Source organism: Anabrus simplex, chromosome 2 (genome assembly GCF_040414725.1).
Source record: "Anabrus simplex isolate iqAnaSimp1 chromosome 2, ASM4041472v1, whole genome shotgun sequence".
NCBI lineage: Eukaryota > Metazoa > Arthropoda > Insecta > Orthoptera > Tettigoniidae > Anabrus > Anabrus simplex.
In genome coordinates this window covers 870,950,906-870,964,511 of record NC_090266.1, presented here as the reverse complement: position 1 = coordinate 870,964,511, position 13,606 = coordinate 870,950,906, and the positions used below count along the sequence as shown (strand labels likewise).

At 38.3% G+C, this 13,606-nt stretch overlaps 1 protein-coding gene across 1 annotated transcript in view; it reads right to left on the bottom strand.

Annotated features, from left to right (window-relative positions):
- The window catches only part of LOC136864529 (tubulin beta-1 chain), a 239,946-nt gene that overhangs the window by 92,080 nt on the left and 134,260 nt on the right, over positions 1-13,606 (bottom strand). The window contains exon 2 of the mRNA XM_067141629.2: positions 12,441-12,549. Within this exon, the coding sequence (XP_066997730.1) occupies positions 12,441-12,549 (109 nt within the window). The remainder of the gene's footprint in view (positions 1-12,440; positions 12,550-13,606) is intronic.

Below are 13,606 nucleotides of genomic sequence, written 5' to 3'. Positions count from 1 at the left end.
GAATCCATTGATGGTCTTCTGTATACTTCAATGGTAAAGAATAAAGATATAGTTGGCAATACACCTGGGTGTGAGGTATTGTTTTGTGGAGCATGGCATACATTCGAAAACATGCCCCCTCATTTTTTTTAAACTGGGTATTGTGTTTTTATCTGGTTACTGCATAAGTGTTCACAAATGAAGACCATAACTCACAAGTTTTTACTAAAAGGCCATATCCATATGGAGGCTGACAATATTCATGCTTTGATAGAGAGGAAAAGGAAGAAACTTAATATGAGCATTTTAACATCCTGGGACTGTCAACAACTGGTAGGACAAACTTCCAGCAAATACATTGTTAATAATGTTGAAGTTCTAGATTTTGAAAGTATTGCCTCACTGTCAATAAAGGACTCTGCAAACCCTCCTCTTGCCCACAGGAAGAGGGATGTTGAAAAATGGCAATGTCTTCTATCAAAATGTGTACAATTATAAGGGAAACAGGAAGATATAGGAATTCTGTATTTAAAAACATTATTATTATTAAGCCATGTCAAGGAAATAAGGTGGAATTCTTTACGTTTTGCAGAGAACTATGCTCTGTATCATCAGAAAAAAATCTTGACTGTCCTCGAGTAAGGCTTCTAAAACAAAGCTTTGAATTTAGACGGTCTGTGGGCCACTTTTTACACAATCCACCTGCCCTTCTGTCATGCAGAGTAATGCCCTTCGATTTGCACTCTTGCCGAAGATCCTCAAGTCAGTGGCTTCTCCTTCTGTTTCTTCTGCCAAGATGTTCTGTGGCTTGGCCAGTGGCTTTTCGGGTATATCCTTCCCTTACTCCCGCTAACTTTTCCCAAACTGACACCCACTTCTGCTAGGTCTTTGTGCACTTTTGTTAGCCACCCAGGCTGTGTTCTCCCCTTTTCTTGTAGGAGTATTTTGTTGTCCAACCTCTAGATTCATCCTTTTAACATGTCCTTTTCTATGAACAAAATCTTGGTGGGGTTTTGAATGTAACAGATCCCTCATATGACAGCTACTGCTGTCCTTTTTCTGATGTCTAATCTGTATTATGTCCAAGTGGATTGAAGAGTTATGATGATGTATCTAAATGCCAATTGTTTTCATGATCTGTCCAGCACATGTAATTTTTTCCTGAGCAGTTCTTCCTCTTCTCTAGAAAACCATGCATACTGTTTTGTCTCTATTTAGATGAAATTAGTCTGTGTCTGTCCATTCCTGTGACTTGTTCATTGCTTCTTGGAGATGCATTTTTTACTTTTTACGTTTTCCTTTTTAACAATTGGCTTTACATCATACCGACACAGACAGGTCTTATTATGGTGACAATGGGATAAGAAAGGGCTAGGAGTGGGAAGGAAGCAGCCATGTCTTTAATTGAAGTACAGCCCCAGCATTTGCCTGGTGAAAATAAAGGGAAACCATGGAAAACAATCTTCAGGACTGCCAACAGTGAGGTTTGAACCCACTATCTCCCGAAAGCAAGCTCACTTCTTCGCGCCACTAACCGCATGGCCAACTCGCTTGGTTGGAGATCTTCTCTACTGTGTAAACCCAGTATAATATCATCAGTGTAGGCATATAGTATGACTGGAGAATTATCTCATCCTTGTTACATCTGCCGTAGCTACAGTACCGGTATATTAAATAGGATTGGACTTACTGAATCACTCTGGAGCAGTCCATTAGTCTAATTGCAGTCAAAGATGTTACACCATCCACAATTTCAATTGTGTTATAAGCCAGCAGATTGTTCATTGAGATGGTCAGAGGGATTATTTCTTCCAATAATATGTTCCAGCATTTTTATTAGTTTCTTTCTGTTGAGGAGGTCGAAAGCTTTTATATATGTAACTTCAGATATCTTAAGCCTGTCGATTTCACTAATTATAACACATCACTATAACATACCTATATATAAAAATACACACTATTAAACAAAGAATGACATGTTTCATTCTACAACATAATTCTCAGTGTCTACCAAACCACTGCATACAATATTGTCTACATTGTGTAAACTTGTCTATTATTGAGAGTTGGTGGTATTATGAACAAGTAATAACAAATAGTCATCACAGTAGCCCTCAACTGTCACCCTAAGTTATAGAAATGTTTCTAAGCTGCTAATCAATCAACCTTCAGCAACTGTGCTTGGACTGCAGCCAGTGTCCTTGCTCGGTGCTGGTAGCTGAGTAGGAGTGGGGGGGGGGGGGGGAATGTGCGAGGGAAAATTCTGTAGTCAATGAACTCTGTTCTGGAGAGGAAAGGGGAGTGGAATATTGTGGGCAATGACTTTGTTGATTACTGAGGAGAGGGTAAGTATTGCTTCTTAATGTTATAATTTATTTTTGTGTATTAACAAGTAAATGCAAATTAATGTTTTTGATGAAATAAAAGTAGGGAATTAGAGTCTTTTGCAAGATCTAAAAAAAGTCTCATTGGTGCAAGACTCTGCATAAATTCAGAGAATAATATGCTAACCCACATTCCAGACATTCATTAAGTACTAATACAAAATGTGTGAAATGTTTTTCAGAAATTAATTAAATAGGAGAAAGAGGGAGGAATTTTTTAATACTTCCTTAAGCATTATTGCCAGTATGAGTGTGTTGCTGCAGTCTCTGATGTCTGGTGCTTTTATTTTCTTTACCGAGGACTATTTAGAATTGTTCTTCTCAGGATTTTATGGTTATATGGTTTGAGTGGTTTTGTATGTATTTTCTTTCTCAGGGCTAGGTACAAATCTTTTAATGATTAGGAAGCAAGAGGTTGACTTCGTTAGATTCCACAGACAATGAATTTTATTTCCAGCAGATTTGAAAAAATTCAAATGTCCCATTACATATTTCCCAGAAGAATATAATGGTTTAATTGCACTATTGCCTGATGTCTTATCAGTTTGCCAGGAGTTTTATAAACATTTTGAACATACAATTAATACTTTTAAACAAAAGAGACTACCCAGAAGAAGACTGATGAAGTTTTGGATGAGAGTACAATTTATGGTGTTGCAGCAAGTCATACCACAACGTGTGTAATGTTCTGCTTATGTAACATATATTTTTTAATGAAATTAACTATGATTGAGTAATGTGTTTCTGGTTATTTCTTTAATAACATGAACACTTTTCACATAATATGCACATGTCCATTTTAAAAAAATCAGGAAGTAAAATAATAATAATAATAATAATAATAATAATAATAATAATAATAATAATAATAATAATAAAATTTCATGGTATATAATGTACAAAGAGTTAACAGGGAAAATATTAATAAAATTCTAGGAACAGGCAAGAAAATTAAGGAAGAAAAACATAAAACAATCAACCTGCTCTCCTGAAAAATTTAGTGGATGTGACAGTGTCATATGTATCTATCAAATTACTTAATTCTATTCCTTTACAATACTTCTACAGTTTAACACACACAACTTTACATCATCGTTATTTGACTTCCAGCTCCCTGTACTATTATCACCACTTCATTGTTCACCCAGTTTCTCCAAATGTACCTCCCTGTAACTGTTCTAAACAAACACCTTAAATTATACATACCCTTGCGATTCAGGTGAAGGCCATCTGTATGAAGATCCTAATCATCCACTCACCCATTAGGATGTAAAAACCTCCCTCAAAGTTTTCTCACATACCCATTCCATAGTCTCCTTTATTTATCCCTGATCATTCTCCGTTCAGTACCCTCCTTTACCATATCTCACTGATAATCTCTGCTTCCTTAAACTTCTCCCACACTGCCATAACCAGACCCTACATATCCCAACTATGTTGATATCACCTCCTCCTCCCTTCCTATTTTCTTCATCTGTCGTACCTTAATTCCTGGATAATACTGTACCCTGGTTCCCTTTAAAAACTTTCCCCACATGCCTAACAATGGAGTCTCCTATGACAAGAGCCTCAACCCCACACTCCACATTAGATCTGCTCTTCTTCTGGTCTTCCTGATCTTCCCTGATGGCACCAGAACCTATTTCCTCCTCCCTTCTCACCCTCACATAACCTGGTTCAATCTCCCTCTGCTTATCCTTTACTACATTTTCTTTTTCTACCTTTCCCTTTCCTCTGACCTCCTCTCTTCTCTGTAATACTTCCCTATATCCCCAATTTACTCTTTTTCTACTCACAGCAACTCAGCAACTCACGAGATTATTTACCTCTCCTGCAAGAATTCTGATCAGTTCGATCTATCAAGTCCTTAATTTCTTATTCTAGTTATTTATAGAATATAATAAAAGACAACTACATAGCCATCCCTGCATGGAAACTTCTTGGAGGTGAACAAAGATGCTTAAGTTCAGCAACAAAATGACTTTTGAAGACTTTTCTAGGTGATATTTCTCCTCAGCTATCTTCACTTGCTCCAAATAAATGCCAGGATAGTACCTATACAATATCCTTCAGATATCTCTTCCATCCCAGGCACCACAGATATTCAATAGTCGCTTTTCAACAGTGCACAATTCGGTCATCATTGAAGGTTGATCTCTAATGCATTAAAATTTAAAACTAAGCTAAATTCAACAATTTTACAGTTTTGTCTAGAGCTATACTAGAGGATATCCAAAATTAACATAAATGATCAACTGAAACTATCTGTCAGTTGGAAACTCCCTTCTTAAATATTTAAAAGGAAGTTTTCATTCAATATAAACATCTTACTCAAGTTAACACTACCAGTATCCCTTTATTGCACTTTCGTATCATTGGCCCTTTTCACTGACTAAGTATATTAATGATCTTGGTCTCCAGACAAATTATGTCCAAGATCCTGTTATCAGAGCCTGCACCTGTATCTTACATGCCTTATTTCTAAAATTATTAAAACCCAAGCCTAACTGTCATAATCTTGGATTATTTCTATACTTCAAGGCAACTTTTGTAACTCTCCACTTGCAATGTATGATTAGCATTTAAGTGGAAATGAAGTAGACTCTTCAACTACACTTTGAATATAATGCTTCAGCCGAATCTGTGTGGTCAACCTGCAACCACCTGGGTTTGTGTGTGCATGTGATTGTTTTTCTGTCAGGTTTCTATCAGAAGTAACTGCTTTGATTTGGAAAGCAAGATATTAGTATCATTTAGTTTTCTACTTGATTATGCAACTAGAGAAAGGTGCAAGAGGAATGAAGAAGAAAAAGTGACAAAGGAAGAAAATGTAGGTTTTCAGCAGAGCTGGAATATGAAAGGGAAAGGACTGGGAAGGTACCAGACATCGCTGTAATTCGGGTATAGCCCTATCATTTACACAATATCCACCGTTGCCAACAATAAAGCTTGAAATTAGCAAGAATTTTAAAACAACATTTCTTGCCAGGCTGAGTAGTTCTGACAGCACAGCTCTGGCCTTTGGAGCTTAAGTTGTCGGGTTCATCACAGATCAGTCCGATGGTATTTGAAGGTGCTCACTTATCCTAGCATCGTGTTGGTGAATTTACTGGCACACAGGAGAATTCCTGGGAGACAGATCCTGGCACCTCCGAAAACTGTAAAAGTAGTCTGTGGGACATAAAACCAGTAATATCTTTTTTTGTCGTTGCTTAATGTTTCATTAACAGAGTTCGGATTCTGGCAAAAAAAACTATAAGAAAGGACTAGTCCTGTGAAGGTAATGGTGGTGATTACTATTTTAAGAGGAAGTACAACTGGGCAACCATCCTCTATAATGAAGGTAATGGTCATGGGCATTATTAAGGTACAGCCCTGGAATTTGCCTTGTGTAGACATTTAAAACCATGGAAAAACATCTTTGGGACTGTCAATGGTGGGGTTCAAAAATCACTATAAGGCCTATTCTGCATTGGCAGCTTGCTTGGTGGCTTCAAGCTATGATACAGATTTAGAATTGTGTATGACAATTTCAAATTAGTACTATTCCTTTTGAAATACCTATGAATTTTAAAATTACTGCTTTAACAGTTTCAATAGTTTCTCTGAAAATACATAAGGCATTCTGTACGTGCAGTACAATGAAGGTAAATTTCCAATTCTTAACTTGAAGAAGTGGCTTGAAGTGGGTTTCTTGCCTAACATTGGACAGGCAATTCGAATAATATGAAAAGTACCACATCATGATTTTAATAGCTGTTTTAGTATACTGAGATGTTAAAACAGATTCTGCAATTGGTTTATTTAACCTAAAAAAAATTGCCTGTTTGTTTTATAACCAAGAAGTGTGAGAATCCTTATTTAAACACAAAACTAAACAAACTGATAGAAATGTAACAGATTCTTAATATTTTATTAAATCTATTATTAAAAATGCATTGCAAATCACAATCATTATACTACAGTGAGAACAGCATTTGAACAGCACCAGTCTTTATCCAAGGAATATTCAGTACATCATGGTTTTGAGAGCATATACCAGATAGGCAAAATAAAACTGGCCTGGAAAATATTTACAATAGGACTGACTCGGGATTGACCCCCGTTAATGAAAAATCACAGAAGATGCTGGAAATGGCCTCATCTGCAGAAATGAAAAACGGAGGATCCAAAAGTCCCGATTCCACTTCAGTCAGAAACAACTGGCTGAACTCAACACGTGAAGGTTCGTCTTGATGCTTTAATGCCTGCACAACAGTAAATTTGTAAGGATACAGATGCAGCTCCTTTTTGATAATGTTTTGGACACAACCCTCTCTTCATTTCCACTTGCACACATAAGTGGCATTGAGATTTCATCGGAATTCATTCCAGGCTCCTACACTCGCTCAAGCACTGTTTCCTGGTGTTCGAAATCTTTTCGAATAGTTACAGCTTTTATTCGCTACAGAGCCCATTTCACGCATTTTGCCACTAACATCTGCATTGCAGACTTTGCTGGAGGTTTTTGCCAAAACACTTCCAGTCAAACTCTTGTACTAACAGATCTGCACAAGTTTTCCATGAAATCATGCTCTGCATAACGCTTTGCAATAAACTCGTACTGTTTTATCGTGAGCACCATTTTGTGTTTCATTCAACTGATCACTAAACTTGTCTGCTACTCTCACTCACATGCATGTGAGCTTATTTTGACGTTCAAATGAACGAGGTAGTTCATCTGTGCCGTCTTCTTCATGTGTAGAGCTCGAGCGCAGGAGTTCTTTAACATGCCCGTAAATCTTCTGACAAGAGGCTGTCTTATTTGGGCACCTTGAAATTTATGAGCGTTTTCTATGGGGTATGAACAGTTTAACATACACTAGAGTCCCGTTAAATTGAACCCCGTTATTCTGAAAGTCCGGTTAATCCGAACTGAAATATTCATTTATTATTTTAAATCTCTGTATTGAAATGAAAGAACATATTATACAATGAAGATTTACTTGCAATTTATTAGTCATATTTTACTAGAATAACTTAATGTAAACATAATTACACATCATGAACCATCAATCATTGGTTGTTTATCTTTACAAAGTCTATTAGATCCTTTTGTCGTAGTGACTGGAACCTACCCGAAGATGCAGTGTTAAACCAACGCCTCATAAACATCAGTGGGTGCAGCAGCGGAGTGTTGCTCGACGTAGCGTATGACAAGTTCTAAGACGGCCACGGCATCTGAATGTGACACTAGTTGTTCATTGCAGTCTTCTTCATCGTCACTCTGACCTTCTGACCCCAACTTGGCAGGTTCGATCCTGGCTCACTCCAGTGGTATCTGAAGGTGTTCAAATACGTCAGCCTCGTGCAAGTAGATTTACTGGCACATAAAAGAACTCCTGCAGGAGAAAATCCTGGCACCCAGGTGTTTCCAGAAACCGTGAAAGTAGTTAGCGGGACGTAAAAACAACATGTATTATTAGAAAATATTTTCCGGTTAATCCAAAAATTTTGCAATCCGAACAGACTCCGGTCCCAATTAGTTCGGATTAATGAGACTCTACAGTATTTTGTTATTTTAGTTGTTTGTTATTCTACGCCGATACACACATCTCAAGATAACCTACGTGTACTGAATTTAATACTGTAGTCTCATGTCTATTACCATGCGATGCCACGGTTTTGCTCCTCTGCTCCAAGTGCAGGTGATTTTGTTGTGCCTTACCTGTAGTCCGGCAGCAAATAGCAGTGTTCAGCACTTAAAACCTTTCGGCCACCATTCCGAAAGCACATTCCATTGTTTTTCTTCCTCTGCTCAGTCTGTAGTTGAAAATCTTTTGACATTATCGAGAGTTCTTTGGCGGGTATGGTCACAGTAAAATTGGTGACAATGGAAAGGCTTCATCTTCGACGAAGTAATAAGGGAAGCCAGTCATTTAAATCATCTGGTAATGGCGAAGGCAATGGTATGTTCAGTCCTCAGTTGGTAATATACACAGCTCAAAAAAGTTAGGGGAACATGTTTTGTAATGTCTGGTATGTGAACGTTAATTTGGTAGATGGGGTTCCAATGGTCGTACAGCATACCGCGAGATCTTAACTATTCAAGGTATGTCAAATCGAAGTTATACTCCATCTGTAGGTGTAGCCAGGTCACCTGTTACCATGTGATACCATGGTTTTGCTACTGTCAGGTGACACCTCAAAACAAAGTGAATAGCAGTGCATCCATGAGTCGTCGTGAGGTACACAGACTACTGCGGTCATTTGAGCATGTTGTACGTAAACCAGCATATCCCAAGAGATATCTTAACGATGTTCAAGTTGCAAGGGCCGTCACTTTGATCCAGGAAGGATGGACTTTTCGTCGTGTTGCTGTGGATCTCAATGTCTCTCCATCAGTTATTCAACGCTTGTGGAATCACTACAGTGAGAAAGGCCAGTTCATAAGGAGGGTTGGACAAGGTCGTGGACACATGACAACCCCACAGGATGATGGACATCTGATCATCTGTATTGTGGCGTCGTTCAGCAACTGCCAGAGAACTGCTACAAGACCTCAGGAGGGTCACTGGAGCCTTGGTATCTGACCACACAGTAAGGAACAGGTTAAGAGAAGTGCCCTTACGACCCACACGTCCTGTTCGAGTGCTCCGGTTAACGCAGCAACATCACACAGCTCGCCTTCTGTTTGCCCATACCCACGTTAACTGGCAACTTCACCAATGGAGACCTGTGTTGTTCACAGACGAATCCAGATTTCCCCTGACAGAGCGTGATGGACGTCAACGTGTATGGAGACGCCGTGGTGTGCAGTACATGCCAAATGTTGTCCAGGAAGGAGACAGATTCGGACAAGGTTCTGTGATGTTGTGGGGTGGCATCAGTATTGACGGCCATCCGTGGTAATCTTACCACTGCGGGGTACATCGAGCAGATACTGCTACAGCATGTGTTGGTTGCTGCATACAGTGTTGGCCCTGAATTCGTACTCGTGCACGACAATTCCAGGGCTCGTGTAGCGTGCATCACTAGAGCTGTCTTGCAAGAATTGGACATTCAAGAGATGGAATGGCCAGCAATGAGTCCCAACCTTAATCGCAACGAGCATGTGTGGGATAGGCTTGACAGAAGTGTTCGTGGGCGTCCTGTTCCACCACAGACTCTCCAAGATCTCAAACAGGCTCTCATTGAAGAACGGGACCTGATATCGCAACGTGACCTCCGTAGACTTATACAGAGCATGCCACATAGGTGCCAAGCTATGATAAATGCTCGTGGAGGACATACACCATACTGAAGCTCTCCAACTGTGATAAAAATCCAGGACTGTTGTCACTGTTTTCGACCCTATTTGGACATTTCAGTTTGTGTTCTGAAAATGAACGCAAATCCATAATGTTCTTTTGTATACTTCAACAGTAAAGAATAAAGGTTTAGTTGGTAATATACCTGGCTCTGAGGTATTATTTTGTGGAGCATGGCATAAGTTCAAAAACATGTTCCCGTAATTTTTTTGAACTGTGTATATTTATATATGCAGTGGAGACCAGGGCAATGACAAGGAGAGGAGTAAAATGCAAGCTAGTAAAATGAAATGTTGGTAAGGGAATTTGAGTAGAAAAGCTGAATGACAGAACTGAAAAAAATAGATTAAAAGGAGAAGGGAAGGATACTGAAAAGAGACCGAGGCTAAATTTGAGGGAAAAAGAGCAAGAGGGAGACCAAGAACAAAATGGAGAGACTTTATTAAGACCAGTGTAAGAAGGAACCTGGAATGGAAGTACCATAAATGGCCCAACCTGGGTGGAGCTGAATAAGGGGAAATGATGATGATGATGATGATGATGATGATTATTATTATTATTATTTTGCTCTATTGATTTCCAATATAAATTTTAAATCATTTTCATAAATAAACAGCCAAAGGCATTGTTAGAAGGAAAGACCGTCCGTCCGTCATATTGTGCTATTCAATTGGCTATTTCTCTAACTGCCACTCTGAATATGAAATACACAGCAGGGAGCGAACTGATGCAACCCCAAGACTGGATACAGATATTACCAAAAGGGTGCAACAGGTAAATGTACTCGACCAGAATGTGTGGAACCTGGTTTGGAAGGAGGAAAATGAATGGAAAATTAAATTGTGTCAGTTTTCAAATAAAGATTAAATCAAATGCCCAGCAGCCCTCTTACTGTGTCTTACATTGAAGGTGGGTAAAATGATCCTATAAAAGCATTAAACGCGAACATTCAGCAGGATATCTGGATTGAATAACATGATAAAACTATCTTTGAGATTTATATCCTATGATATGTGCTCTTAATAATGGACTGCAGGAAATTCTAAAATCTTTGGTATAGGCTATTGCAACAAAGGGGATTAGTACAGTAGAAGCTTAGCTACTAGCTTCTCACTCAGATTGCTAAGATTCAAATCGTGGTAGATCCTTAGAGAAAAAAATCCTATGTCAGGAAGGGAATCTGGCCTTTAACCGAAATGAGCCTGGGTGGCACCAGTAATTCCACAAATAACTGGAATATTGAGACAGTCTGATAAAACCTGAAGCTATTATAGTTTCTTCATACTGCTCTGCATCTGGAATACCTCGGTGACAAACTTATGGAGGACTTATTAGTTATGATCATCACTTACTTGCCTTTAGTACAGAAAACCCTTCCTACATACAAATGACTTGGAAGAATTTAATTTCATAGAGAATGAAATGAACTAAGCTCCTAAAATCAGTCTGCTCTGGTGAATGGTGTTCAAAGTAGATACTGAACATGAAGATTTTGAAGTGCAATGCTATCAGTTCACCATGAAAGAATATCTATATTGATCTATTATACATTTAATAATGCAAAATTAGAGTGTATTAACAGAGTTAACAATTTAGGTGTTTTAACTGGCAGTGGCAAACTATCATTCATTTCAGGATCATGGAAATTTTGTAGGTAATGAATAATAAAACCCTTCAATTTCTAGAATTTCTCTGAACAAATTCTAGGAATTATGAACTTTTACGTTAATTGAAGGACTTGTTTTATGCCTATTTAAAGTCCTATACAGAGTAGTGTACCGGTATCTGAAATAGCAAACACCCTAGACTACACCAGTTCCTCTTGCATTCATGCAAGGCTGGGCAGTATCTAATTAGGATGCATGAGAAAGTCCAAGTTAGGTTCGTGATGTGCTTTGTAGTTGCAGTCTCCAAACTTAATGCATTTCCCATTTGCACCACAACTGTGTCCGGCTCCATGGTTAAATGGTTAGCGTGCTGGCCCTTGGTTACAGGGACCCCGGGTTCGATTCACGGCAGGGTCAGAAATTTTAACCATAATTGGTTAATTCAGCAGGCACTGAGGTTGGTTGTATGCATCTTCATCATCAATTCATCCACATAGAACAGACTGCAGGCTACTATGATCCTAGAGGGGTATTTTTTTCTTCAATTTTCTTTATGTCACACCAACACAGGTAGGTCCTATGGTGACAATAGGATTGGAAAGGGCTAGAAGTGGGAAGAAAGTGGCTGTGGACCTAAGATACAGCCGCAGCATTCGCCTGGTGTGAAAATGGGAACTCATGGAAAACAATCTTCAGGGCTGCCAACAGTGGGGTTTGAACCCACTATCTCCCTAATGCAAGCTCACAGGTGTGCAACCCTAACTACATGACCACTTGCTCAGTAATCCTAGAGTTTATTCTATACGGTACTTCATGCTCTCAAACTACAAGGCAGAGATAGACTTTCTCCAGTACCAAAATGTGGAAACCTACACCCACAGTAACTCAAGTATTACAAGCTCTTGATACTTTTATTACTACTATTGTTGTGCTAATGCAGAAGTTCAAAAGTCAATATTTCAAATGAACAGATAATGCAACTGTTGTTGGGATACCAGGTATCACATCCTTTGTTTACGTATGTCGTAACGTAATTTTTATTAAATAGTTTAGGAAGTAAAATAATGAATTGTCTAAATCTACAACAGTGTATTGATATATGAAAGTATATGGAAGTCAAATATTCTATACACATAGGATTGTATGCAAGATGCAATAGTTCAAAGTTGCAGGATACTTACGTCCAGCTTCATTATAGTACACTTCAATTCTCTCCAGCTGGAGGTCGTTGTCACCATGGTAGATGCCACATGGGTCAATTCCATGCTCATCAGATATGACCTCCCAGAACTGTAAAACAAGAAGTATGAATTATTGGCAAGTGAAGTACATGACAAGTTAAAGATTTTTCTAAGAAGCTCTTAGGAAACATAACTCCACTATCCCTGTAAATTCTATTTAGCACAAATGATTTTGATCCAAATCTTTTATTAGGCAGATCATGCATATCCTAAACACAGTATGTTCAAACAAATTATTTAATTAAATTGTCTTATTACCTGGGTTTTCCTGGTAGAATTTAACAAATATTCAGAATGTAATTTCTTCCAATTGCCAATTTAGATGAGACTCATTTTTTCATATATTTCTCAAGAAACATTTAAATGTACATTTCATAGCTTAACCAATGGAATGTTTGTAAGATAAATTACATTTGTTACATTCGATTAAGGTTTTTGAATACCGGTATTCCCTTTCGTTAATGGCATACCCTTATCAGTCTTAACAGCAAGTACTGGTACTTGCTGTCCATCAATATCCTCCGTACCTCTCTGGTTTATTGAAAATATAGACCTAAGACACAGACACATCAGTGGAGGAGATACTTTTGAATGAACACAAGCAGTAGCAGAGACTGGAAATTAGAAGTGGAGGGGGGGGGGCACAAAAAATGTACAGAAAACAACAAGTATGCGGGTTTGTGGGATATTATTTTGTTATTATTAACAAATAAATCACAATTGCAAACTATCCCAGTGGCAATGCTCACAGTAGTGTGATTTCACATTTTATTTTTAAAAATATACGAAAAAGTGGCCGAAGTAGCCTACTTTTCACTAGCACTAATGATCTTCAATGACTTTTATACCGGAAGGGAATCTATCAAGGACTGCTGCAGGTAATTTATTCCAATCCCTTATAGCCCTGTTTACGAAGGAAAACCGCCCACATGCGTATGCTGGTTTCTGGCCCTAATTTTATGCTTGTGATCATTTCACGACAATATAGCGGGGGGGTGTAAGTATATATGTCAAAACTGAAGGGGGAATAAAAGCTACAAAATGATACATTTTTCGTACTCTGAGCGAATTTCGATATAGGTAAAGGTTGACAGTTTACCAACTTA